This window comes from Zonotrichia albicollis, chromosome 11 (genome assembly GCF_047830755.1).
Source record: "Zonotrichia albicollis isolate bZonAlb1 chromosome 11, bZonAlb1.hap1, whole genome shotgun sequence".
NCBI lineage: Eukaryota > Metazoa > Chordata > Aves > Passeriformes > Passerellidae > Zonotrichia > Zonotrichia albicollis.
In genome coordinates, this window is record NC_133829.1 from 20,269,522 (window position 1) to 20,296,411 (window position 26,890).

At 42.9% G+C, this 26,890-nt stretch overlaps 1 protein-coding gene and 1 long non-coding RNA gene across 3 annotated transcripts in view; one reads left to right on the plus strand and one right to left on the minus strand.

The window, feature by feature from the left end:
* The window catches only part of KLF13 (KLF transcription factor 13), a 28,659-nt gene extending 24,625 nt beyond the window's left edge, over nucleotides 1–4,034 (minus strand). The window contains exon 1 of the mRNA XM_005490268.4: nucleotides 3,018–4,034. Within this exon, the coding sequence (XP_005490325.1) occupies nucleotides 3,018–3,558 (541 nt within the window). The 5' untranslated portion in view covers nucleotides 3,559–4,034. The remainder of the gene's footprint in view (nucleotides 1–3,017) is intronic.
* LOC102062960 (uncharacterized) lies at nucleotides 3,977–26,573 on the plus strand. Of its 2 annotated transcripts, XR_003381175.2 has the most exons (8): nucleotides 3,977–10,022; nucleotides 10,125–10,178; nucleotides 14,271–14,426; nucleotides 15,595–15,859; nucleotides 17,031–17,135; nucleotides 17,246–17,390; nucleotides 18,432–18,546; nucleotides 19,411–26,573. It is a non-coding gene; the product is annotated as an uncharacterized LOC102062960 (long non-coding RNA). The 2 variants fall into 2 exon arrangements; XR_012582198.1 differs by having other exon boundaries at nucleotides 3,977–14,426.
* The last annotated feature ends 317 nt before the right edge of the window (nucleotides 26,574–26,890 follow it).

Consider the following 26,890-nt stretch of genomic DNA (forward strand, 5'->3'; position numbering starts at 1 on the left):
TTTGGTGATATTTTTTTGCCTGGTTCAAGGGTTTCCAGTGTAATAAAGCTGAAGTATTCATAAGGCTGAGACAGGTTAACCAGTAATGTACAAAAAAGCTCACAAGAAACTGTGGATTGCTCCAGCACATTTCGTCCTAATAGGAGTACTAAAAAACACTGTACACTGAATAAAGAACAAAAAGCAGATGCTCTTGGCATTTCCATCTTGGTTCTTCTGCTTTAAATAGGAGAATTAGCATCCTCTGCACTATGGTTTTTACTTCATGTATATAAGCTCTGATATCTGGCTATAATTATCAGAAGGATTTCACACAGAGCACCAAACAGCTGGAAAATAGTACCAGCTCTCAGTCCCTATCAATGTGGGCTGGATTTGATACAATAGTACTTGGAAGGCTCTTTATCTCTTTGACATAAGCTCAAGCATCTGGTCTATCCTTCCTCACACCATGAAGACCAAAACCTTTACTTTTTCAGCAAAGTAACAGACAAGGACAAGCAAGTTTCTAAAGCAGATCATAAACTGTTTTTTCAAGTATCTCTTACATGATCATCTGTTATCTTCTAGCCTGCAGTGCTGTCCTCAGCCTTCAGGTCACCCCTAAATACCAGCTCATCTAGTCTTACAGCACATGGAAGAAGTTCTGCTCCATAGCAGAAGTTTTGACCACTCTTAGCAAACATGGCTGGGACTTAGCTGGATCGGTGTTTAAAGCAGCTTCCATGTGTAGCTGGGGAACTTTCACCACTGCTCTGTGAGGTGGATAACCATCACCCTGTCTGACAGCTGGGCAGACTGATGTGTTACTTGACTAGTTCAGGATGACTGGATAGCAAAGACCCAAAGCCCTCGTTCTAAAGCAGTAAAACACCAACGTGTGTGTAAGAACAATCATTTACCAATGCTGGAAGCGATCACTTTCTCTGTTAGCTTAACTCTTATTGTCTTACAAACTTTTTTCAAGCTGCAACAATTTCTTTTAAAGACGGAAAAAAAAATGCAAACATCTTAGAAAATATTCTGCAAGGAGAGTAAGAGGCATTTAAGCCTGTTTAAAACTCAATCCAAACAGAGACAGACCTGTTGCCAGTGAGGAGGGAAACTTGGCAGCTTTGCTTAAAGCTTCCCACACAGACACTGGAGACGAAAGAAAACAAAGAAGCTGTAGTCCCTGAGGGTCCTGCCACTCCCTGGGCAAAAACAGTCCCTTCCCTGCTTTTCCTTTAGCTCTCAGACACACATGTGCTCTCTTAGTGCCATTAGTACAGCAGTAACAAATTGAGCCCTACAGTCGTGGAAAAAATACAGGAAATGAAGAGTTAAAAAAAAAAAAAAAAGGGAAAAGAGAAAAAAAAAGAGAGCTTGGAGGCGAGCCAGCGTCCCCGAATGACTCCGCTCTGCCGGCAGCCTGGAGCGACACTCCCTGCCGGCCCTGCCCTCCCTCCTCTCCCGGCAGAGCGGGCATGCCAAGCCCTCCTCTCTTTATCAGGGGCTGGAGTTCCCCTTCTTGGTCTCTGGTTGGTTTGGAAACCCAGAAACGTTGCTAAATTTATCTTTCCCTTTCAGGACAATGGCAAATGCCAGCAATAAGAAAGCAAAAGAACTGAAAATTAATGGAGACAATTCCCTGCAAGCCAAGTGGAAACACCTTTTCTGTGTAACTCCCAAGGCGGCAAAAAGCAGTTACACAGTGCAAAGCAGGACAGGCTGCCTGGGGTGCCAGGAACACACTGTTCCTTTGGCTGTGTGCCACAGGGAATTGTCCATCCATATGCTCACATTTGATGGGGCTTTCTTCTCTCCCACAGAGAGCAAAGCATACCATCAAATTAGACTGGCTCTTACTTTATCTCAGGAAGGCAACAGGAAAAGCTGAAGGCACACAGAAAGTAAGGCCAGCATGGGTGAGGCTGACACCTCAGAGCTAAAACTGCTCAGGAGTTGTATCATGTTTAATTCTGAGGATCTCTTTCTTACTGCTCTTTTTAAGAGAACTGACCATACATCTTAGCAAACTAATTTGCCATCTGAAATTACTCAGTGGAACATCTTGCACAAGTCTGCTCTAGTTGGTGCGGTGCCTCCACACATTTGCTATGATTGGTGCCTTCAGCAGAGACTGGGCTCCTCAATTTTTGGTGTCCCCTTTCTGACTGGAAGCCATTCTATTTCCCAGCACCAGGCAGAGGCATGAGGTGTGGCAAGTCATGGGCCTATTTCAAGATGGCCCTCCGAATACTTTCAGTGCAACTTTCTCAAGGCTTGCAAGACTTCCACTTTTTGTGTGGGTGAGTCTCATAAATTACAGTAGCAACAAAAAAAGTGCTCAGCCTTCAGCAAGAAGTGAGCACTGAACACTGATGAGTACGAGTTACTGGCTGCATTCAAATGTTTTTTTCTTTTGAATTTGGTTCTACCCAGCTGCCAAAAGTGTTTTAGACACTGCCCATATCCCCCTCTCTCCTCACTCATGGTGTCTCCTTGCGACTCATGTTCAGCCTCTCACCTACCTTCTGCTTACTCTAGCTTTCACAAAGTGTCTGCTGAAAAAAGAAACAGATACACAGCCATGTAGGTGCCTCTAGAAAATTTAATTTAAAAATATCAAGAGTACTGATACTTGCATAGGAAGTGATAAGCTGGTATAAAGAGAGGGACTGGAGCAGGGAGTAGGGAAAATGGGGAGGTAAGAAGTACTGGAAAGGGAAGTAGAAGACACACAGAACAAGAAGGCCAGCAGCTAAAAATTACAGCTTGGTACAATCCACACAGGTGACCCGCATGCCGTTCCCTATGACATTAACAAAAAAGGGCAACATTAGCTTTGAATCTATGCCCAGTAAGGGTTTATTCCCAGAGGGTTTTTTTTTTTTGTTGTTGCTGTTTGGTTTTCCCGAGCTTGAGTTCCGAGAGGTGAAACCATAACAGTGGCCAAATAAAAGTTTGTTTGGTTTCGTTTTTCATTTTAATTACCAAGCTGTAACAAATAAATCTCTGGCTGGATTATAACTAACCTGTATGGGTCCTTAGATGAGCTTTAAGATGGGAAGATTTGCCATAAACTTTTTCACACCCCACATAGTGGCATTTGTGCTTTTTCTGGGGTGATCCAGGGTCAGTCCAGCTTCTTATGCGTTTGTTCTTTTGTCTGGGGCTTGGTTCAGTTACTGCAGCCAGGCTAGTAGGTGTGGCTGCTCTTTCTCCTCCGCTCTTACCAGCTGAAGACAGACTTTCTTCCCCAAACTCCTTAGGAGCAATAGAAATGTGTATTTGTTCTGTTATATCAAGCGTCTCTGTTTTTTCCGTCCTTAGAGCAGGTGAGTTTGGGACATGCTGGTTCAGATCTGCTAAAATGCTAGCTACCACAAGTAATGATGATCCATTGTCTTTCCCGGTTTCTCTGACTTCCCGTCTATCTTCTCCATTGGATGAAGGAAATATTGCTGCATCAGGTTGGGGATCAGGTTCCCCTTTAGGACTATGGATAACAGCACGACTTGACATAGAAACAAGGCACTCTGCTGCAAAATGATCCACATATGCTGCTGTTGCCATTTTTCATAAGTTTAAAAAGAAATCCAAACAGATGAAGACAAAAAAAGAAAAAACAAACCCAACACAACAGCGCTCTTTCCCTTTTTAAAAAGATTACACAAGCAGACTTTTCCCTCCCTTATTTCTTAGGATCGGTTTGTAGGAGTAAAGGCTGATATCGCAGCAATCAAACCCACACTTTGTTCGTGACGATCACACCCAGCTTGTCACTAAATCGAAAAAGCGTTGGCGGTCCAATGGAAGAGAAAAAGAACAGCAGATAGATCCTGGCACTGGCAGCTTGTCGCTCGGAGCATGGATCAGTGCCGTTTTTCAAGAAGGCAACGAGCTGGCGATGCGGTCTCGCAGCCTCCCCATCGCGCTGTGACAGCGGAGCCGGCGCTCCCCGTTATCGCTGCCCGGAGCCGCCCGGACCTCGCGGGGCGTGGCCTGGGGAACATCTGGGCGTGACGAAAGCGCGGGGCCGCAGCCCGCGCCAGCAGGTGGGCGGCGCGCGCGGGGGGGAGCGCCCGCCGGGGGGAGCAGGCGCCCGATTGGCTGGCGGCGCGCGCGGCCGGCACCCTCCGCCCCCGGCGTGGCCGCAGCGCGCAGGGCGGCGCGCGCGGAGCCCTCCGCCGGCCCCGGGCGCGGCCGGGGAGCTCCCGCGCCTTGGGCGCGTCCCGCGCGCGCTCTGACGGACGCGAGCGATTCGGGAACAGCCGTGTTAGAGCGGCGCTGCGAGGGACAATTTAACAGGCGCTGAACTTTACAAGATGAAAACGTGGTGAAGTTGGAACTGGCACAAGTTGGAACTGGGAAGAAGCGAGGCTGCACGGTTTGGTCCGCAGCTCCACAGATGGAGCTCGCGTGTGGATTTTAACGGGTTGTGACAGGTTTAACCAACTGCCAGGGAACACACTTGGAATCACCTCCCTGTCACAACTCTAGCACTCCGCAGCCTCGGAATTATTTAAAAGTACAAACGCAAATAACTTAGGTTTCATAATTATGCTCTGCTTGTAAAAAATACAGCTCGACCAGTTTTATAGAGATTAATGCCTGAATCAAGGAGTTGTATGTGTAATTTACGGAGTAGAAGAAATGCATCTGAATGGAGATCTGAAAGCACTTGTCTCACCTATTGCCTTTTGCTGGAACATGTTTCTCCAGAGTAATTCCTATAAAATTCATGTCTTTAGCAAAGACTTTTTCTCTGAGACAAGAGATGATCAGAGGAGGGCTGCTTTGGAAGTCTTTCTCTCTGGAGGAAAAGTTTTGTGGAGTTTGAGGCAGTGTGAGTGGAAGTGAACATCTGTTCCAGAAACCCAAACAGTTTTGCTGCTAGGTTGAGCAAAAAGTTGGTTTCATACATGTGAAAATACCACATTCAGGAGTAAAGACTGCTTATGTTACCAGTGTGCTTTGTGAAAAAATGGAATTTATGTCCCCATGCAGCACTGCCCCTCAGGGCCAGGTTCATAGCGTAACCAGCCACAGTGCCCCCATGTCTGCTCAGAACACGGCAGCCTGTGGTGCAGTCTCTGTAGCAAAGAGAGAAATAAGGTACACCCAGTGCAGGAGGATGTGGTTTAATGCTGAATTGAGACAGAACATTTTGATGCAACCATACCGTACTATACCATTTGTTCTGAGCAGATCTACAGGAAGTGTTAATACATTTCCAAATAAAAAGGCTGAGTTTGGGACTTACCTGTTAGATGAAAAAGGAATTCTGTGGAAAACATCATTAAAAGAAATATTACTTGTGCTTAAGCTCAGCCTCCTTCTTGAGAGAGAAGAATTGCTTAAGCAGACCTACCTGGAGGTTCTTTAGTAGTAGACTCTGAGAAGAAACCCTGCAGCTCTTTCAGAGTGAGAAGAAACGGGCCATTTTCAGGGAAATGAGGAAAGGGCAATACTTAAGCACAAGTTGTCAGTCTTAACTCTGGGATCAAGGACATCGATCAGAAAATGTATAGTAAAAGGGAGATCTGGACTGTTCTGGTTGCCAACCACCAGCAGGCTCTGATGGGGGGTTCTAGAGGCTCCCTGTTATTCTCTGTGCCCTCAGCCCACACAACCTCCTCAGCGCCGCTGGGCCCCTCTCCTACCGCCTCTCCTCGACGCTCTCTCACCCCGTCGCGCGCTGTTAGGCTCGAGATCTTTCCCGCTGTGCAGCAGTAGCTTTCCCGGGGTCGGAAGGGCCGGTGTGGCCGGTCCCCGGCCGGACACAAGCGCTGCCTCAGCCGGCAGGGAACTCGCAGACCTCAGGGGCTCCCGCCCTCAGCGCGGCCCTCACCGCCTGCCCGCCGGCAGAGACGAGAGCTGTGATTGGTTACCCCGGCCCCCTCGGGGCGGGCCGGCCAATGGGGAAGGCCCTTGTGAGGTGCGAGGCTGCCCTCGTCCAGGCACTCGCGCGGCTCGCGCCGTGCGGGCGGCGGTGTGCCCGTGGGGCCGGGGGCGCTGCGCGAGACAATCCGCTGCTGTTCGTGGTTCGCGTTCGTGGCGTGGTCGGGCAGAACCCGGCTCGCCCCGTGCCTGCCTTCTCTGGGCAGCGGAGAGCGGCGCAGCGTCGTGTGCACGGCTAGGCCCGACGGCAGAGGCGGCTGTGAGCGGGCCGTGGCTGGTACAGCTGGTGGCCGGGAGAGGGGTGGGCCGTCTTTTTCAGGTGATCTCCTGGGTTCAGGCCTTGTCCTGATAGCAGCTGCTGTTGTGTAGGAGTGAGTGCCTTTGAAGTAAAACCAGCGGCCGTACCAAGTTCCCCACGGTCCGTGGCCTCTCCCGTTGTTCTGCTGGTGTGTGTTGAGGTTAGTACCGGGCTGGGAACGTGGCACTGCGGCGTTCGGGGCGGGGGCTTAGGGGAGGAGGTTTGCTTGGGTGAGAACTTGCTCCTTCTTTGGTTGGGTGAGCCCTGTGAGCTGCCTTCTTCATTTGGGAAAGAGTAGTGTTATGAAGGTTGCTTTTAATAGAAAAGCTTTGATATACAAAAGAAAAGTTAATGGTATTCAGTAGATGGGGTTCGTATATTGCTCTCTCTTAAATTATAGCTATGAACAAAAGTGCACTTCTGACTTTCTAATAGCGCACTAGAAGAAAAAAAAAAAAAGTAATGTCTTGCACGCAGTTAGTGTGACAGTCACTATCGCTGCATGTGTAAGAGCAGCGTGTGCAGTAAGTGTATTTGTCACCTAGACATATTTCCAGCTGCCCAGTGGGACCAGCTTTGGCTTCAGTGCAGGACCGCAAATCTCAAATGCAGCTGTGGGAACCAACAGTAGTAAATAATCTCCCTGTGAGGAGCAGGAGTAGGGGGTCTGTCCGCTTTGCAGGGAACCTCAGTCGTTACATGAGATCCCCAGAACAAAAACAATTTATGGAAAATCACTAGACAGAATACTGTGGCCATTGATCAACTCCTTCTTATAATGATATATATTAGTTCATGGATAATTTTTGCATGTTATTTTTTCTGATTGACTGGAAAAGTGAATTCTGTAAGTACGCAGTAAATCTTGAATTCACCTGTGTTGAACATCTTATACCTGACTTGTTGTTACCAAAGAAGGTGAATTTTGAAACTGAGATTACAAAAAAAGTAATAAAAATAGATCCTACCTTCTTATTTTATTTTCTTACTTCGGTATATTGTTGATGTGTTCTTAACACAGACTAAGGTGAGAATTTTTCCCTCTGTTAGGGCACTATTTTTCTATCCACTCAAGAAATACAGCCTGTTTTTTGGCAGAGGTTTTTAATATTTATTGCTTTCTTATTGCATCAGTTAGAGTTTTGTTTAGCTACAAGTGCATAGCAGCAGAATAATTTTACATGGAATCCACCCTGTTTTGCCCTTCCCAAAATAGCTTATTGTTTTGATTTACAGGAATAAGGAACTCTAAAGTGCTTTGTGAAATGAAAATACTTTTACGGACTCTGTTAACAGGAACTTTAAACAGAATAGAGCAAAGTCCTTCTACAAATGCCAGACTGATGGCATGGCCAAAATAAAGAAATAATTGAGCTCTAGCAACATTTTTTATAACTGGTGCAAAAGCTGTTATTACAATTAAAAGTTTGCTGTAAACCAAATAATAGTGAAAGACTGCAACATGCGAAATTGGGCCGTCTGAAGGAAGAATTTTATGAGTGGGAAACATGAGGAATTTTATCTGAGAGAAATTAGTTTACTATTTTGAAGAACATGGTAAGATCTAAACATGCAGTTTATTTATATTTATTTTATTTATTTATAGTAGTAGATATTTCATCAGCACTTTGCCTGCATGAGTTTGCTCAGTAATTTTTTCTCTTTTCATACACTTCTGTTTTAGATCCAGTGAGTGAGATGCAGAAAGTGTAAGCTACCTGAGTTCTGTGGACTTCAGGGAAGTAACATTATTTTATATCATCTCAGGAAGCTCTGTTTGAGAACAGGGAAAAGAAAAGGCCACATAGCTGCTCTCCCTGTTTCAGTTCCTACAAAGCATCTGTAAGATGAAAAGACGTAGTTTCATTTTATTTTGTGTATGTAAACAGTTCCTTTTCCAATAAAGCAGAAGAAACAAGGAAAAAAGGAAACGGAAAATACCAGGTATCTCTGCCTGTGTTCTTGCAGTACTTGTAGCCACAATCCTATACTTTGACAGAATCTATCAGTCTGTAACTGATGCTTTCCTTAGTGGTTTCATGGTTTTAGGGGGGCTCTGGAAAGAAAAGGGAATAAAAGGGGATGGAATTATAAAGCCTATGGCCTGCAGCTTTCTCAAAGATAAGCTTGCCTAACACTGTTTTGTTGGTATCAGGTTAATAATAATTCAGAAGGGCAGAAGATAGGAAGAGAAGGAGGCAATGAACAGGTTCTTGCCACAAGTGAGCCACACTCTCCCCTGAATGCTTGCACAGAGTTGTTTTTACCAGGCATCCTGCTGTCTCAGTAAAAGAATGAGTATCAGATGTTTAGCCTCATCGTCAGAATCCCTTTAGCTCATTTGAGTTTGGACACATCACTGTGTTACATCACATAATTGCTTGAATGTGTATCAACATTAATAAGTCTCCAGTTGTTAAAGACTTGGTAAAATAACAAAAGTGCTCTAGTGGCTTACATTTAGCAGTACTTTTGCAGAAGGTGGAGGTAAGGCTTAAATATTAAAAAAGTCAGGAAGCCATGTTTACCTGTAAGTCAGCAACTTTGGCATTTCAGAAACTCAGCAAGAAGCTTTGGAGGGCTGAGAAAGCACTGTAAGCTCTAGTGAAAGCAGTGTGCTCTGTCACTGAGCTCCCTGGACTGGCTGTGACAGTAATCCAAAATGCCAAAATATTGCCCATTGTGATGTTATAAGTAATGATTGCACACAAAATGGGAGAAGGTATTGGCATGGCAGTGATAATAGTATAATTAGGAAAGCAAACTGAAAGAAAAAAAATACCACATTCAAGATGTATTTTGATACTTTCAGAACATAAAAGAGATGGTGTTCTCTGGTTTGTTCTATGATTGTGTTCACAGTAGTTTGTGCTACTGTGTGTACTGTGGAAAAGTGAGTTTAATATAAATGTAAATACAATCTTGCATTGAGCAGTGATTGAAAGGTTTATTTTTTTTAGCTGTTCATTTCTGCAGTAGGAGACTGAAGTGACCAGTATGGCAATGTAAGGGACGGGGAAATGGAGAGTCCCCACTGGGCTCCCTTCCTTCCACTGGTCTGAGGAAATTGGTATTCACTGGGTAATGTTTTATCTTTGTTGAAAATGCTGAAACGTGAGAAACAAAAGGAAGTGCATTTGTCGTTCAGTGCTTAGTCCTTTTCTGTCACAAAGCATGAAATGATAGTTTAGAAGTGAGCAGCAATGACATTGTATGCAAACTGAATCAATTTTAATGGATTTTTTGAGAAAACACAATGACAGTATCCACAGAATCATCAAAGTCACTGTGTTTGCAAATAATGCATGTGAATTTCCAAGTGGCAACATTGACTGGGTACCGTGGGGTGCCTTACATGTTCATAAGGCTCTGTGGCTTCTGGGCATTACCCCTCCCATACTGGAAAGCCCAGAGGCAGAAGTCAAGCACTCCTTTGTGAGTAGCAAACTGAAATTTTGGTAGCTGAAATTCAGTTTCTGCTTCAGCTGTCAGACATTGCACTGAACTCAGCAGATCACAGTAGACACCTGCAATTGCTATGCTCATGGCATTCTTTCTTACAGACAACCTCTGAGACAGCTGTGATCAAAAAAATGTAATGTATGAGACTGTAAAAGTTTATTTCTTTAGTTTCTTTCAGCCAGGAAGCAGGAGAAGAGGACTTCAAGGTGCTAGTGCTGTTTCTTGCAACAACAATGAGCTCGTCATCATCAAATCTGACAGTGATCAACATCCCTAAATACAGCAAGCAGGCCTGCTCCATTGTGTGCCTGACCTCTGCAGCTGGGGCACAAGATTCTTGGTTCATTTCCAGATACAGACCTGCTTTTCTGCTGTGGTGAGACCTCTGAAGTGGTGACCCACAGCTAAACAATCAGGATTTTTGCTGTTGATTTCCTTTTTTATCTTTTTTTACCTTTCTATCTTTAATTTCCATAAGGTTGCTGTTCATCCTACCTTACAGAAGAGCAATTCATTGGGAGCCAAGCTATAGGTAAGTGGTCTGTAACACACTGTGAAAAAACTTCCAAGTGAAGGAGTTATGTTTGGTGGCCAGTGGTTCTGAGATATCTAATCATAAATCAGCAACTGCACCAGTAAAGGACCTAACTGTTGATGTAAAATCTTAAGAATATTGGGAATTGCAAATTTCCTGCCATAAGAAAATCACAGAACTTCAAAGTATGACATGAAGTTCTGTGTCTGTTATGTGGTGAGGAATATGGTCAGAAAAAGACAAGAACTTACTTTAAATGCAACATCAAGTTGAATAAAGCTTACCAAAGAAAAGAATATTCAAGTTAAGGTACAGCAAATATGGGAAGGTAAAACATAAAATAATTGCTACTTCTGTTTTCATTCTGTTACCAGACTTCTGTCAGGTTTTGCCAGCTATGAAGCAGAAATGATAAAGTTAGAAGCCACAGTTAATCTGTGGATTAAATCCAGTGGAAGTGACTGTGATTGAGCATAGTCACTTCCACTGGGTTTAATCCACAGAATCATTACTTTGAGCTCGGTTTAACTAATTTCAGTGTTGGTTTTGGTCTTACATTATTTGCCCATTTATTATTTCTGTTTCTTCACTTCTCTGTGCTTTTTGCAGTGTGTGAATATTACGTGTTGTCACTTTTGCTGAGCTTCTTTTCATTCAAAAGCACAGAAAACACCAGCATGTCATCAGGAAGTGCTCAGATGAGTGAATTGATCCAGTAGCTTATTCAGTAAAAGTTGCATAACATTCATTCATGTTCATGCTTGCAAGTCAGCAGTGACTCACAGGTGAAAACACCACTGCAAAATATTGCAAAAAATGCTGGATATTTTTGCAATATGCCTTCTGAGGCAGATATTATAATGTCAGATGAGTAATATGCCTGCTGGGGTAGTCAATGCTCAAAAATCAGAATTTATATTTGCAGAATCATCACAAAAAGGATGTTTGGGTATAGTTGATTAATAATGCTTGCTATTGGGTAGTTGGTATGTTTGTGTGAGACTGCAAACTGAATTTGGAATTGGGAGTTCTGTCAGTTTTTCTTCTGCCTCTCAGCTGAGCCACTGCAAAGAACAAAAGAAAGTCTTTCAGACAGCATTATGAGGTGATGAAATTCTGTGTATTTCTGGGTGGCTGTGCATCCCAGTGGAGCCTATGTGAGTAAGAAAATGGCTGCATTCCATGGCAAAATGTTATTTATAATCTGAGTCTGGACATAAATGTGAGAGTGTAATGGAGATTCAAGAGCAGTTGATTACGTGATGAGGCTGATGAGAGCTTAGCAAAGTAGCTACAAATTATACATAAAAGAACCTCTGCTAAACCTTTTTCTTTTAAGGAGACCCTACAGATGCCTAAAATCCAGATACTTTGATGGAGATAGAATGAGTTACCCCATAATAATTCATAGATGCCCAAACTTAATGCATGTGGGAAGGTAATCTAAACTAGAAAAAGGTACTCTTAAGTCAAACCAAGCAATTTTCTTGTAGAATGAGAGCTGGGATACCTTTGGGTTTTGAGAATCTGATCCTTGCATTTTCAGAAATGCCCAGGCACAAGTTTTTCTGACACCCTAAAAGCAAATACTTTTTAACAGCATAGTTTATACCAATAAATGGACTAAGTGGTAGACACTCAATTTAGATATGACATTTGTCATATGCAGACAGACTTTAGAGAGTTCTTTTGGGGTTTTTTTCAGGAACACTAGGTGACAGTGACATCATTTAACGTGACTGTTCTCCTCTCCCAAGTCACTTCCTGATGTAGAAGATAGATCATATCTCTATAGCAGAGGACAGTTGCAGAAAAATGTCATCAAACTACAAAAAAGGCTCAGTTTGCAAAGTGAAGTACAGAAATGATCACACACATGACTAAGTGCTGTGCAGAAGCTTAGTTATTTCCAGGAAAGCCAGGCAAACAGGGAAAGCTATGCATGTCATTTGGCACAGAATCAGGAGCTGTATCAGCTGGTGCTCTGGGAGCTGGCCCACAAGTGTCCCCATCGTCCAGTATGTCCCTGCAAAGCCATATCAATGCTCTCCATTTCTGAGAGTACTGGGCTCAGACATATTGCAAACTGGCCTCCTTTAGTGTAGTTTTGGAGACCTTTGACATCAATTTTGTAAATTCTGGGTGTGGTTTCCTCTTTTTGAGCTAAGAGTAGTTTAGTTTACTACCTGAAAATTTGTTCTGAAGCAGGCCTATGTACTCCATTGAGCTATGTAATTCCCTTTGAGCTCTAGAAATATGTCTTTCCCAGAAAGCGTTACCCGAGTTCAGTGTGCAGTGCCCTTCACTCAGCGCTGGTGAGGCTGCCCTGCTGCACCTCCAATATTGTATCCAGTTTTTGGGCCCCTTGCTACAGGAAGAACCTTGAGGTACTGGAGTAAGTCCAGAGAATGGCAGCAGAGCTGGGGAAGGGTCTGGAGCACAAGTCTGATGAGGAGCAGCTGGGGGTGTTTAGTTTTCCACGTGGGGAGAAAGAGGTTTGGGGTGACCTTACTGCCCTCTACAACTCCCTGAAAGGAGGGTGTAGCCAGGTGTCAGCCTCCCAAATAACAAATGAAAGGACAAGAGAAAATGGCCTCATGTCGCAGTAGGGGAGGTTCAGACTGGATATTAGGAAAAATTTCCTCACTGAAAGGGTTATTAGACATTGGAACAGGCTGCCCAGGGAGTTAAGTCACCACCTCTAGAGGAATTTAAAAGATATGTTGATGTGACACTTAGGGAAATGATTAAATGGTGGGCTTGACAGTGCTGGATTAAAGACTGGACTGGATGATCTTAAAGGTCTTTTCCAGCCTAGGTGATTCTATGACTTGCACACTGATCCACATGCTGTAGACATCTGAAATCATCTAATGTACTTCATGAAAGGCTTACCATATCAGTAATTATCTCACTAGCTCAGAGAGCTATCTCACTTAAATAGGCTTTTTCAGGATCAGGAGTGATTTTTCATGGTAATGGTTTTCCCTAGGAGTTACCCTAAATCTCCAGCATTTGTCATTCAATCTGATCATCCCACATTTGAGGAAGCGAATGGGCCATCTTTCTGCAAAGTCAGATTTACCAAATAGCTTCTTGGTGCAGATGGCTATGTACAGTAAAGGTGAGCTCTAAAACTGCTTCCTCTCATTGCTTAAGTGACTGGTGAGATTGTTACTGTAGTTTTTGTAAATCTTCAGAGTTCTTAGAATACAATCCTGGATTTTATGACTGAAATCAAAGGTACCTGGACTGTAACACTTCAGACTTAGCATCAGCTATTAAAGCAAATATATTTGAATTATAGAAAATCTGGATCTCATTAGACTACAGAGGAACCAGTGCAGTCACCACATCATTTTTGCTAAAGAAAAACATAAAAATCCAGAGCCCAATTTCTGGAGTCTCCTTTGCATGATCCTACTTTCACTTAGTTAGCTGGTTACTGTAGGTTTTTTGTTATGGAAGCCAGGCTCACTCAATTCCATGTCTGTTTTCTACTTAACACATTTTCGTCTTGTTGTGTGAGTTAAAGTGATAAAAACAAGTAATGTTGTAGATGGTCTTTGAAAAGAGGTAAGTGGCTAGAGGATAGGTCCCTATCTGTGATGGGAAGCTGCAGCCTTTGGGGTATAGGTTATCCCATGCTGATTAGCCTAGGAAATAGTTTTTCTTAAATTTGTCTGCCTGCAGAACTATTTGCTTATTCTTGAGCTGCCTGTGGTTTTATCACAAACATGGTTTGCTGTTCAGCACTGTTCACACATTGTCCTGGGGAATTCTAGCTATGCAGGTGGTTTGCAGACAGGTGACTGAAAATTTGCCTTTTGTCTTATTGGTTAGTTTTCCAATTCATGCAGTAGTTCCATTTTCTGAATATAACTGCCATAGGAGACTAGAGTCTCTCACTGGTTTTGCTTTCAAACCACAACAGAGTGGTAATAAGAGATGGGGGAGAAGAATACAAATACTTTATACAATTAATTCAGTGTTGCACAGTCAGAGCCATGCATCTGAACATCTGATTCAATTACAGACTTGAAACTGAGAATGCGATACCTATTTAGCTTGTCTTGTATCCCTCATTAGGTACTTGCTACTTACTGCTACCTGCTCTGGGGACAGGAGGAAAAAGGACAGATCATACATCCATTACATACTGCAATACTCAAAGAATAATCTCCCAAATCCTTCATTTTGAGTGCCATTTTCTGCTCCTTAGCTCTGAGCTCTGCTCTGTTACAGGTATTCTCAGGTCTTCATTTACTTTTTTACTCCTTCCCTTGCTGAAGTGCACTCCTGCTGGCTTGTCTGCACTCATCTGACTGCCAGTCACACGTGCTTCTGGTGAAGCAGGAGCTCCTTGTCACAGATGACAAGAGCACAACTCCTCATGACCAAGTGGCCTGAAATGCATTGCACAAAGCTGCTGTACTGACTGGCAGCCCCTCTCATAATGTCTTATCCTCCTCTCCTGACTAGATGTGCCACTTGTCAGAACCTGCTAAGAATTGCCTGCTCTCACTTGCAGCACAAGGAACAAAATGCATCACATAGGTACAAAGTTGATCAGAAATCACAGTTCTTGTTTTTGTTTCTCTTTTGTCTATGAATCCTACAAAGAATGTGAAAAAATTAGAATCATTCCCTGTAACCCTCTATTAATCTAGAATATAAACTATTTCTGAAAATAGCTGACAACTTGAGGGTTTAATCTCAGTGGAAATCCCAAGATATTATGTCAAAAGGGAAGGTAAATAATTACTTTGTTTTTTAAATTTTTACCCTATATACAAAAAAGAAAGAAAGGCCAAATTATGTAGCCCTTGTGCTCCTAGCCTTCCTAAAGGGCAATGAATGGAGGACCACAGACTCAAAGACTCTGCATTCACATATGTCTTACTACAGAAGCAAGGACTCAAAAGGCTGTCAATTTCTAGCAAACATATTCAAAACCAGCACAAGACTACCCAATAATCCACATAATACAGAAATGCAGCAAGATAGCAAGTTTTGTCCCACACCACTCACTTCTTTATTCATTTCAAGATTTTAATGTTGGTTTCCTAAAATACTTCTGGGGATTATCATGGCAACCAGAACAACAAATGATTCCTCTTCTGCTGCCCTGAGAAATTATCCTTTTCCCCTCACTGATGGCTACCAGCTAAATTAAGTAATGGGCAGAAGGCTGATAAAAATCAAAGACGTTTGTTCCACCTTTCCAAGCCCTTGACTCACCTCCTCCTCTCACTGCAGATAAGCCAAGCACCAGATGCTCTCCCTTTTCTCTTAGCCAAGAGCCCTGCTCTGAAAGGAGCAAGCCTTATTCCACTCCAGCACTTACACAACCAACCTTCTTCACTTGTCTCCTTGGAAAACTAAACCTCTTCTTCCTCTGTTCCACACCCAGGTCTTTAGGAGACAAATGTTTTCCACTACCTTCTCTCCTGTCTGTCTCTCAGCCTCACTTAGCACCTGCTGAATGGGGACACACCTGAGTCTCCTGCTTTTTTTAATGGCAAGATCTGTAGCAGATGGGACTTTCCCCCAGACAGCAACTACTACCAGCACTGCACTGCTCACAACACCAGAAGTCCCAGGCTTCTGGGAAGACAAGACCCCTTGAAGAACTTTTCTGAAGAGCCTGGAATCTCTGTTATCAGAGAATTAAACAGGTAGTCTTAGTTGATGGGTTACTTGTGGGTAATCTATATAACAGATGCAACAGAATGCTGAAACTGCACTGTGCTAATTGTTCCTCTTCTGTCTCTGACCCACAGCCACAGCTGGTTTCCACCAGCTTGCTGGAAAGATGCACTTCTGCAAATACTTAATCAGATCTAAATTAAATTGAGTTATGGCAGAAGGGCAAGAGGGGTGTTAAAAAGAAATTGGAGAATTAAAGAAAGATGAGCCTATTCTAGCAGGAAATGAGAGAGATGATTTTCTTCTAGCAGTTTCCCCCCTGAATGCAAAACTGCAGGACTTTCCTATTCTTAATACTGCATAAACCATTCACACAAGGGAATATTCCCACAAGGTAAGTGCAGTCTTTGCTTAAGCAAAATTTACAGTCAAGCTTTCACAGCCTTCCCTCTCTTGGTTATCAGAGCATCTTTATTTACTACATGGAACATATTAATTAAGAGTGTGATGTTCTATTGCTCAAATCTTCTCCGAGACATCCTCCATGGGCTTTGTCTGTAATTGTGCCATTTACTTCCTGCAGTGTATTACATCCCTAGAAATGTGCAGGAACAGTGTGTGTGCAGAATACAATGGACACTTTGTACAGCGCAGCTAATTCTTGGGTTACAAGCAATGAGCTCCAGGGTTGGGAAGGGCCCCCTTGGAACCCTGTATCCTTGCCCCATGGTTCACTCAGATTAAGAATGCTTTTTGTGTTTTTAATTATGTCATTCACTACTTACATAAAGTCCTTCTAGTAATCTTGACAAAAGATGGTGCATAGTCCATAACATATATGATGTATCTCCTGAAGACAGTGTTGAGAAATTCAGAGAGGGTTTCCAAACGTAGAATACTGTTTGGACTCAGTATCTCAAAGTGACTCTTCTGCTGCTATTGTCCTTTACATGCTAAGCCTTCTCCTCCCCCTCCCCCTTTGTTTCCTCCTTATTTGAATTTATTTGCCTTAGTTTTTCTTATTAAATATTTCTTTTCTCTGGATGCTCTCTATTTGAGCTGCACCCCTGCAGTGCAGCAGCACCAGCTCTACTCCCTGCCTGCGTGAGGACTCTAAGGTCCTGCTTCAGAAAAATATTTTGGTGGACCTTAAGGACAGAATTAGGCAGCCCTTACTGAATACAGCTCTTTTCAAAACAGAGGTGCTGGCTGGAGCACAGCTTCAAGGAAAAAAGCTGGACCTGAGAGGTAAAAAGGCCTCACTGGTGGCAGGCAGAAGACTTGGAAAGCAGAATTCCAATCAAGGTGAGCACCTGGTGGACTCCTTCCTGTCCAAGGAAACCACAACTCACCTGCCCTTTCACTGAGGGTCAGCTGCTGTTAACTGCCTCATTGTGTTGCTTCCTCATTTGCAGGTTTCTCACCTGGGCAATCCCCTAGCCCAAAGAAAATCTGTTGTTTAGAGATGAGCTGTAGAGTCAAGACTCTCTTTGTGCAGCTACTTTGAAATACACAGGCATCTTCTTCACTTCTGTGGGTTCTGTGAGCTCCAGCTAGACGGTGAGTGCTCTGGCTCACAGCACTGTAATGTACACATTACACTTTTCACCCAAACAATAGCATCAAGTGTATTATTTAATACTTGCACTATATAATCAGTAAAGCATTTCCATATGTTGTTAAGTATCGTCATATTCCAATCTGAACTGTCTGTATGGGATTGTTTCTGAAAGGTATTGCAAGTTACAACATTGAAACACAAAGAATGAAAATAAAATTTACCTTACTTATTAAATGAATGTTTATAATTTACAAACAAGTGCTGTCATGGCACTATACTAATTACTTCAAGAAGTAATTAAGCCTCCATCCTTATTTTGTCTGTACAGGATTTCTATTGCAAGCCTCAGCCTTCATAATACACCTGAAAAATGAGACAGTTATGGGAGAAGGACACAAACATGTCCAAAGTCACTGAATGAGATTATATCATGATGTTATTTCTCTTATTCTGAGATACAGCAGGGCAGTTCTGCACTATGGAATAAATACACTGTTATCAGAAAGACCCAGTTGGTTCCCCAAAAAGCATCCTACTCACTGAAGGCATTTATTATGAATTTTTTAATATCTAGGTTTCTTGGAAAATGCATGACATCATGTCCCTCACCCACTGTGCTTTGTTCAGCACTTATGCTATGCAGAATCATGAAAAACTGTTAAACAGTCAGCCCTACCCCATGGCGTTTTGCTGTCACCACTGTGGAACAAGCAGTCCCTTGTTCTGGGCTGTTGTTGACCACAGTCATGGCTCAGATGAGCCCTGGTGTGTTCAGCTGGACAGAGCAGCACTGGCAGCTGTGGCACAAACACACACAATTAGGCAGCACCTGCCATGCACAGCACTCATAAGCCTCATTCAGAACTCGAAGCTGCCCCCTGATAGATAAGGAGGCTGTTAAAAACAGAGTAACTATGCTGGAGAGAGCACTACAAATTAGACAAGCAACTGTTACATTGCCTGGATATTATTAGTGAAGCACAGTATACTCCAGAAATTAAATGTTATGTTACTAAGGGGAAATCTCCTATTCCTCCCAGGTACAGGCAGGACTCACTCCAGAGATGCTGTGGCTTCTGCTGCAGGTGTTCAACAGCAGGAAGATAAGAGGGGGTTTGAGAAGTGCTACTCACAGATTGCACCAAACAAGCTAAGGTGGTTACTTTTATACTGTTATCTTTTATAGCATGTGCCATTGAGAGTGTGATACCTGAAGCTGAGGGCTTGTTTAAGGAGGAGCCAAAAACTTTGGCCACAGTCTCAGCATTTTGATAAAACAGGAGTCCTCAGCTGGCAGTGCTGTGACAGGAAGGGTAGCAAGTGGCCCGGTTGCAGAGGCCCAGGATGGCTGCTGGAGGCATATGAGGGGTATTGCTGGAAAGGGAAAACTGCCTTAAAATCCCCATCAGTACCTGGAGGAAGGCCAGTGTCTACTGAAATTGGTGAATAAAGTAGGCAGTCACAATTGTAGTCGAGCCTGGATGAAGACTGTACTTGCCAAGGCCTTAAAGTACAGAAATCTTCTTTGGCCACCCCTGCCCCAAAGCCCATCAAAGGGCTGTGGATTGTGTTTTCCCTGTGTTTACTACTCCATGCAGTTTAGTCTAATGCTGGTGTTGGAGAACTGTAGCAGGCATTCCAGGTGGTTTGAAGTAAGTGGTATCCATGGCTTGGGAAAGGAGTGCATTTCAATCTCAGTCAGGTTTCTTTGTTTCTCATGGATCAGCACTAATGGTGTTACAGTTCATCCTCATGCAAGTGTGGGTTCTCCAAAAGTACTAATCTGTACATCCCCACCACTTCTGACTCGGTGCAGTGAAACTGTGCACCAAACCCGTTGTCTAATTGTTTATTACTCCTGGTTTCTAAAGCTGAGACAGTGAATAGAGGCAATTCTTCTAGCTCTGGCTTCATGCCTCATAGCAAACGTGTAATTCCTGCCATTTACTTCAGTTATACTCTTGGCTGAAATTTGAATGTACGGCACAGGGTTATTTCACATTTCTTTTTCTCCCACAGGCTGCTGTAATTACAGAGGATCATCCTCACCAATTGGATCATTTTTGTGCACTGAGTGGTGGAAGTGTGCAAGTTGGTTGCATGCATGGTGCTCACATCTCATCTGTGCATGAGCTGTGGGCAGTGAGAATTGTTCCCTCCTAGTAAAGGCTGAACTGGTGCTGTTTTTGGGAGTGGAGGGGCACTATGTTCTGTGTGTCTTCCATTCCAGACACTATAATACAATGGTGGATTTAGTGAATCTGACCCTTGAAAGCCTGGGGGCAATTGCATGTCCAGAGACTTTTGTTTGGCCAGAAGGTGCTTGGGATTAAAATTGTTCTAGGATTTGGAATGTGATCCTTCTCTGCAATCTGAAATATAGAAGCACAAGTGAAAGAAGACCTGTTCAACCCATGCCATGTTTTCTTTTTTACTGCCAAGAACTAGATGTGCTGCTGAATCTTAGGTTTACCATCCCACTCTATGGTTTGAAGGTAAGCAGATCTTAACCTCTGAAGAGCTTGCATAACACTCAGGTAGAAAGGAATTTCTGGGAGTCTCCCTTGTTACATTTGCTGTTTATTTCTAGTTGGGAGTATCAAGCAGAAATGTTCTGAGGCCATGTTGCACATTTGCCCCATTTGCCCCAGTACATATCACCACGTATGGTTCACTGATCCTTCATCTACATATGGCCCATGTGTTCCTTTCCAGATGCCTCGCACTTAAGTGTTGTCTTTCCAAGGAGGATAATTCTCAAGATTATTTAGCATATCAAAGTGACAAGACAAGCTCATCTCTACCCCTGGAAAAGAACTAGGGCAAAGAGATTTTGTTGATTTCTGGCCCTCTCCATTCCCCTCAAGTCAAGCCATTTATCCTCCAGCATAACATCTTAATGGTAAAGTATGCTAACTAGTATGAGACTTGATGGTTTCCTCTGAGAGAAGGTTTCAAAATTCCATGATCTTAGTCAGAATTTTCTAAATAGATTCTAGCTGCTGTCCATTTTGGGCCATGTAGAGGGATAGAATATAAGAAAATAAAGATAGTGTAGAAAGTAATCTTACCCCTAAGTAGTTGCAGCTGGGCCAATTATCAAAGCTTAGCAACAGGCCTGCCTTTAAGAGGCCACAGCTGAACCAATGAGACGAAGATGCTATAAAAGAGTGGGGTGACTGCTTGAGAGGGGAATTGGAGTCAGCTGGCTCCTTTGTGAAGGGGAAAGAGTCAGGGCTCTGAGGAGCTGCCCCACAAGAAACACCGAGAAGGTTTGGAACTTTTGTGATAAGGGGACAACAGTATGGAACCCTGCAATAAGATACAACAGGGCCACATGTTTGTGTCTACCAGGCTTGTGAATACAAACATTAGAATAAGCAGTTATTTCTGCTTGACTCTAAGATCATACCCATAGTACTTGTAAATACACCTAGTAGAAAGCTTTTGAGAGACAGTGTATTTTTAGACAATGTATTTGCTAGTAGCCAGAGTTTCTGGAGGAGTGGAGAGTAATGAGGTGGAAGTGGTTACCAGACTTTTGAACTGCAGACTATACAGATATAAGAAAGTTATTTCAATATCATTTATATCCTCAGGTGACTTTCAGTCTTTTTATTTCAGTAGTCAGGGATCAGTGCTGTGGGAGGCAGACACTAGATGCAGTAACACTTGTTTTTCTGTTCTTGTGGTTACTCTTTAGGGTTAGGCAATGTTTATCTCCTGGCATAATTGCTCAACAACTTTCCTTTCAGAACTGTCAACACATGCTAATAGGTGTTTGAGGAACTGCTGCGATAGTATGTACTGGTTACACTGTTGGTTTCTTAAGTTCAGTGACTTGTATGTTGTAGGTTAAAGAACCTCAAGAATGTCACTGTAAAATGTATACAAACTCAGCTGTGTAGTTTAGTCTTGCTGTTTAAGCATGCACTGTACTTAGCACTTGGAACAGTCTGCTGCACTGTTGCATTAAAGGTAAAGATTTGTGAATTAATAACTTTCATAGTTTCAAAGCCAGTGAGGCTTCTTCCAGACTTGCTTTTCCCTAAAACACAAGGCTGGGGGGTGACTGGATGAGGTAGCGTGTTATGTCCCTGCAGAACAAAAGCATATCTTGTTCTAATACTTTCATGTAAAAGCTATCAGACTTGCTTGCATAAAGGCAGACTTGAAGCCAATCTCTGTCTTTCAAGGGCCACCAGACTGCACTCCACATAAACAGTGAAATGTTTGTGTCTGTCACTGTCTCCTACTACACTAGTGGTTTTTCATTCACTTCATGATCAAATCCAAGTTTTCTCTCTCTGCATGAAGTGCTGCCTCAGTAAACAGCACTGGCAAACCCACACTGACTTAAATGAGGCAAAAATTTTCAAGTTTTGTGTTTTTTTTCAAAACCCTCATGCTTGTTGCAGCCTGTATCAAAGACCTCTTCCTGTGTCTTTGCCTCCTGGATTCCTCATCTATTTTTAAATCTTACATTCTTTCCTGTATCTATTTTAACTCTGTTACTGTACTATTTAACGCCTGTGGGATATGGAGCTTGTGGGAAAGAAATGGCGTATTACAAAAAAATTACATTGGTTAATCTACATACTCCTCCAAGGGTTTCATGGCACAGGACATGCAGAAACCCTGATTAGGTACTATGCATTTGTTAGTCAGCAGCTGTAATACGAGCTGATGAAGAAATACTTAGTAAGGGTGTCATACTGTGTCTGTCTGATCTCTCTGCCTGGATTAATGCCTAAGCAAAATATGTAGTTTAATGCCTATGATTCAGGGTTTACCCACAACTCTGAAATGTTTTCCTAATAGGACATGCACTGGTTTGGACTTGTTATGGGAATTCTTTTCCCTCAGGAGTATCAGCCTGTGCAGTGTCCCTATGCTGTGAAAAGTAAATAATGTTCAAGCCTGGGATCTCTTAAATGTATTTTGTACTACAGATCCCCCAGGGATTCCCATGAACTTGTGTTACCTAAACTGCTTGAACTTGTGTTACCTTCTGTTTCTCCTTGATTCACTTTGTCCCAAGTCCCAAACAAGGCTGGAGAAGTATTTAATAAGATTAATTCAGACTTTGGAGAAACAAGACTGGAAACAAAAAGTTGCATTTAAAGCAATTAAATACTATTTTAAATTTAGCAACTAGATAGCTCTCTAGTGGCTTAACCTCTGCTATGCATAGATGACATGCATAAGATGACATATCTCATTTTTGGGAGCTGGAAATAAGAATTCATGGCAAAAAAGTCTTCCAAGTGTTTATGAGAGCTCCAAGGGACATTTAACTTTTCTTTAGGATTAAGTTTTGGGGCACAAGTATGAATTATGTTGATGTGGGGTTTCCTGTATTGCAAACAGTGATTCCTTCCTAGCCATTGCCTATTTAGCCCGGCAGTGCATTAACACAGCCAGAGGTTTCTGTATAAGTTGTTCTGCCCAGCTGCTTCCATGGGGGTGTGTTCCAGTGCCAGGGGGTAGCTGCTGGAGGTTGTTGTGCCCATCCTCACTGCAGGCTCTATCACTAATGCTTTGGTGCAGTTCAGGAAAGTGCAGCCAACCCTCCTGCACTGGGTGAAAACCATTCCAATTCTAGTTGTAGGTATTCAATTTCCATTATAAATTACTTTAATATTGGAAGACTAACAGGCTGCTTTGGTCCAAACCTGCACAAGTTAAATTTTCAACAACTCTTGCATTCAGCAACACCTTACAGTGTCTCAGGGGTTGTTTTCAGAATGGTCAAAATTATTTCCTTCTTAAGGAACATTTTTAAAAGCATGTAAGTTTGTTCATAGGCGTATCTTGTCTGTTACGTTACTTGAATCTGGGAAATGTGCCACTGAGATGATAAAGCCCCAGTGAAGTTCATATGTGCCATGTTTGCTTTTCTGAGTAAAGCCAGTAAGATGCCAGATCTCCCGTGTGGCCTTTGGCAAGCCTTTAATCTCAAGTATACCAAAACTTTCTAGTCCTTTTGAACTTTTTATTTTGGATGCTGAGTTGGAGGCTGCTAAATCAAGTACAAAACTTTCTGGACTTCCAGCTGGACCTGAGGCGGTCTGCAAAGCCAGTGCTTAACTTACTCAAAACTGCACAATCTGAAACTAAAGAACATTCTGGTAAATGCTGGGTTTTTCAGCCCGACCTCCACAACCTCACTTACAACAGCAGGGTCGCACCACCACTTCTAATCCTGCTGCCACAGGATCCCAGGCCATAATGAGAGCTGAGCTCTGTTCAGCAGAGAGACTTCTGAGCTTGATATTACTGCAATACAGGCTGCTGCTTATAGATGCCAAAAAGCTGAAGAACAAAGAATATTGTGCACATTCCTTAATACTATATGGAATTAAATTCTCTGCTATATTTTAGTTCAATGTCAGCCATTTCCTATCAATTTAACAGACTCCAAATAGCTCATGCAGCTCATTTGTTTAAATATATGATATTTAAATATGTGATATACACATCTTTTTTTTCCTCACTAAATTGCCTCAACAACATTGCTGTTGACCTCCCATTCAAAGTTTTCTTCCATGGTTCCTATTAACTTTAGTATTGTCTGTCTGTTGAAAAATATTCCTTTTCTTCTAGAAATACTGAATGCTTCTTGCCAGTCATAACACCTCCTCTCTATCCTGTTATTTTTTGTTTTCCTTCTCTTTTAAAGATTTTTCACCTCTTTTTCTGTTACCATTGTATGTTCATACCCATGTGACTAAAGTTTAGTAATCAAAATACCACGTTATCCCCAAGTAGGAAGGTTAGTTTATCTCTGTATTTGTTTGGAACAAGTAGATTGTTTTGGTTTTTGACTTGATTGAGACTTCCTTTCTCAGCAGTATGTCTGTTTGCTGTTGGGTTCAGCATGAATATGTAATTTAACTGCATATAAATCTCCACTGGGAACTGTGGTGCATTATTTTCAGCATGCTGGAGATTAAACTTTGGTGATGCCTCTGAAAAGTATGTATGTAATTTCAAAACCAAAAGAATCACATTAGTTGAATTAGATGTTTTCCTCGTGCAACATCTCAATGAAAACAAGAGTAATCAGTGGCTGGAAAAAATAACAGCATAAACTTTATGGCAAATGTTTACATGCTTTGCACAAAACTGTGTTTCGATGAAGCATTGTTCATAACTTGGCAAAGACCTCTTGAAGACTGTTGGCCAGAACAAGCTGTTTTTTACAAGAAAAACAACAGTTTTGAAAACTTCCATATTAAATGTGTATAAATCCAGACAGACCCAACTATAATTCTCTTGTTAGTAGAGGCTTAAATAAATTAGCTCCTGTACATCCACCATCCCAGCCCTGTGGGATTTCACTTCACATTGGTGCAAAGGTGCAGATTCATAAAAAATGGTAACAGAGCATTCCAGCTCATGTGTACATGGCTGTATGGCATAGAAAACTGGAAAATCAAAGGTATTAGTTCCAGGTGTGGTTGACTAAATTTACCGTACCTTGCCAGAAAATCACATGCACTAAATAAACTTACCAAAATATATTGTCTGCCATAAGGGTATTCTGGCAAGTGGGTGTAGGGAGTAGAACATCATGTTTGCCTCTAATTCTGAGGTGTGTTTTAACACTTGGTGAATGAAGAGTTTGGTTTGTAGAAAAATCATTGTATTGGTAAATCTCCTGTGATTGTGCCACCATGCAGTGTAGCTGGTCACCTAAACACTTAAAAGGCTGTGAGATGACAGTAATTACAGTAGCAGTTGTAAACTGTCTATCTGCGTGCATCTTTATTGTAACCACATGATGTAAAACACAAAGGGCAGCATGGTTTAACTGTAATGTGATTATTTCTTTTCTTCCTGCATAGAAATTTCAATGTGACAAATAATCCCAAACCCATAAAAAGTGAGAGTATGTATGTATCTCTGTGTGGCCAAGGAGGTGGAGATAAAGAGCTGTTGGTATAGAATTGGGTCTACTCCCTTCAGATGGATCAAAACAGGCAAGTTCAGGTTTCTGTCTGTGACAGGCATCGTGATAGCAGCAAGAAAATGGAGTAAAAGGTAGCATAATTACTACAGAAAAATTAGGATGAGAGTTTTATTGCTGTTGTGATTAAGTTAATTTTTCAGAATGTTAGCAGTAATCCTGCTAGTAGTAAAATAGCCAAGCAATCCTGATGCGAGAGGCAGATTTCCAGCTGGTTGGCACATGGAGTTCATTCTGTTCTTATTTTGACTTCTACACATGATTGGGCTTGAGTGACTAGAAAGAAGAAGAGCAGTCAGCAGCTTATGTCAAAGTGCTGTGTGCAGGCCACAAAGTGAGGACGTAGAGAAACACAAATGTTGCTGACTACAATATAAATTTAGTTATCTTGCAAAGTTCAAGGTTGACTTAATTCAGGAAGGCAAAGGGCCAAGCCAGTAGTTTCTGTTTAAGCCCTAAAGATTGAATGTAGTGTACCAAGTTTTGTGGCTTGTTGACAGTGAGGGAGAGGTGGAAATCAGCAATTAATGTTGTTTCCTGGTAAGTGAGTTGCACAGCCAAGTACAACTCTGTAGTCCCTTTCATGGAATATGGATTCCAGCCCTCAGTGACCTTCTGGTGAAATTACTGCTGAAATGCAGATTCAGACATTAGGAGCGTGCTAGATGCTTGCTGTTTTGCAGGTAGGGCCTGATAAGATCAAAGTCCTGTCTGGTAAGGTTTTTGCCTTGGTTAGAGCATGTGTTTTGTGTTCAGAAGATACAGGGTAATGTCTTTCTGATCTTAGCAGAAGTTGAGGCTTTGAAGGTCGTTGTTTGGGTTATCCCAACATTTTAAATTACCTTACGTGGGGATCACATACGAGGGGCAGACTCCCTCTTCAGCCACTTTCTTCCCGACAAAACTGTCACCCTGTGAAATGGAAATTTCCACTCCTGATGTACGTACCTTACTGCAGATGGTATTCTGTCAGTCAGGACTAACTCTAGGCAAGTTTAGGCAGAAGTACTGGTGCAGGATAGGTTAAACCTCAGAAACCTTTCCTTCTTGGTCTTCAGAAACGTTCTCTTCTACATTTCCTGCTGCTAAAAATGAGGGAGTATGCGAAACGTGGATGATTTTGATATCTGGCATATCCTTGTTTACTAGGCTCAATCTCAAGGATTGCCTGGAATTTGACGTTAAAGCCACAGAGCGGGAGGACCCAGAGGAGGAGCAGTCAGGGGCAGGGGGGCCGCGGGGGAGGTGAGGCCGCGCTGGTACCGAGGGGCGGCGGCACAGGAGGGCCCGGCCGGCCTTGCCCGTTTAAGCGGCGGCACGGGAGGGCCCGGCCGGCCTTGCCCGTTTAAGCGGCGGCCGCCGCTGTCCTCGCGTGCCCCGGCGGGCCCCGCCCGCGCCGCGCTATTCATAGAGAGCGGGGGCGGGGCTGTGGCGACACGCGAGGGCGAGCCCGGCCCGGGGCCGCGTGTGTGTCCCTTCCTTCTGCCTGAGGGGAACCGCGTGTGTGCCCCTTCTCCCTGCCGGGGA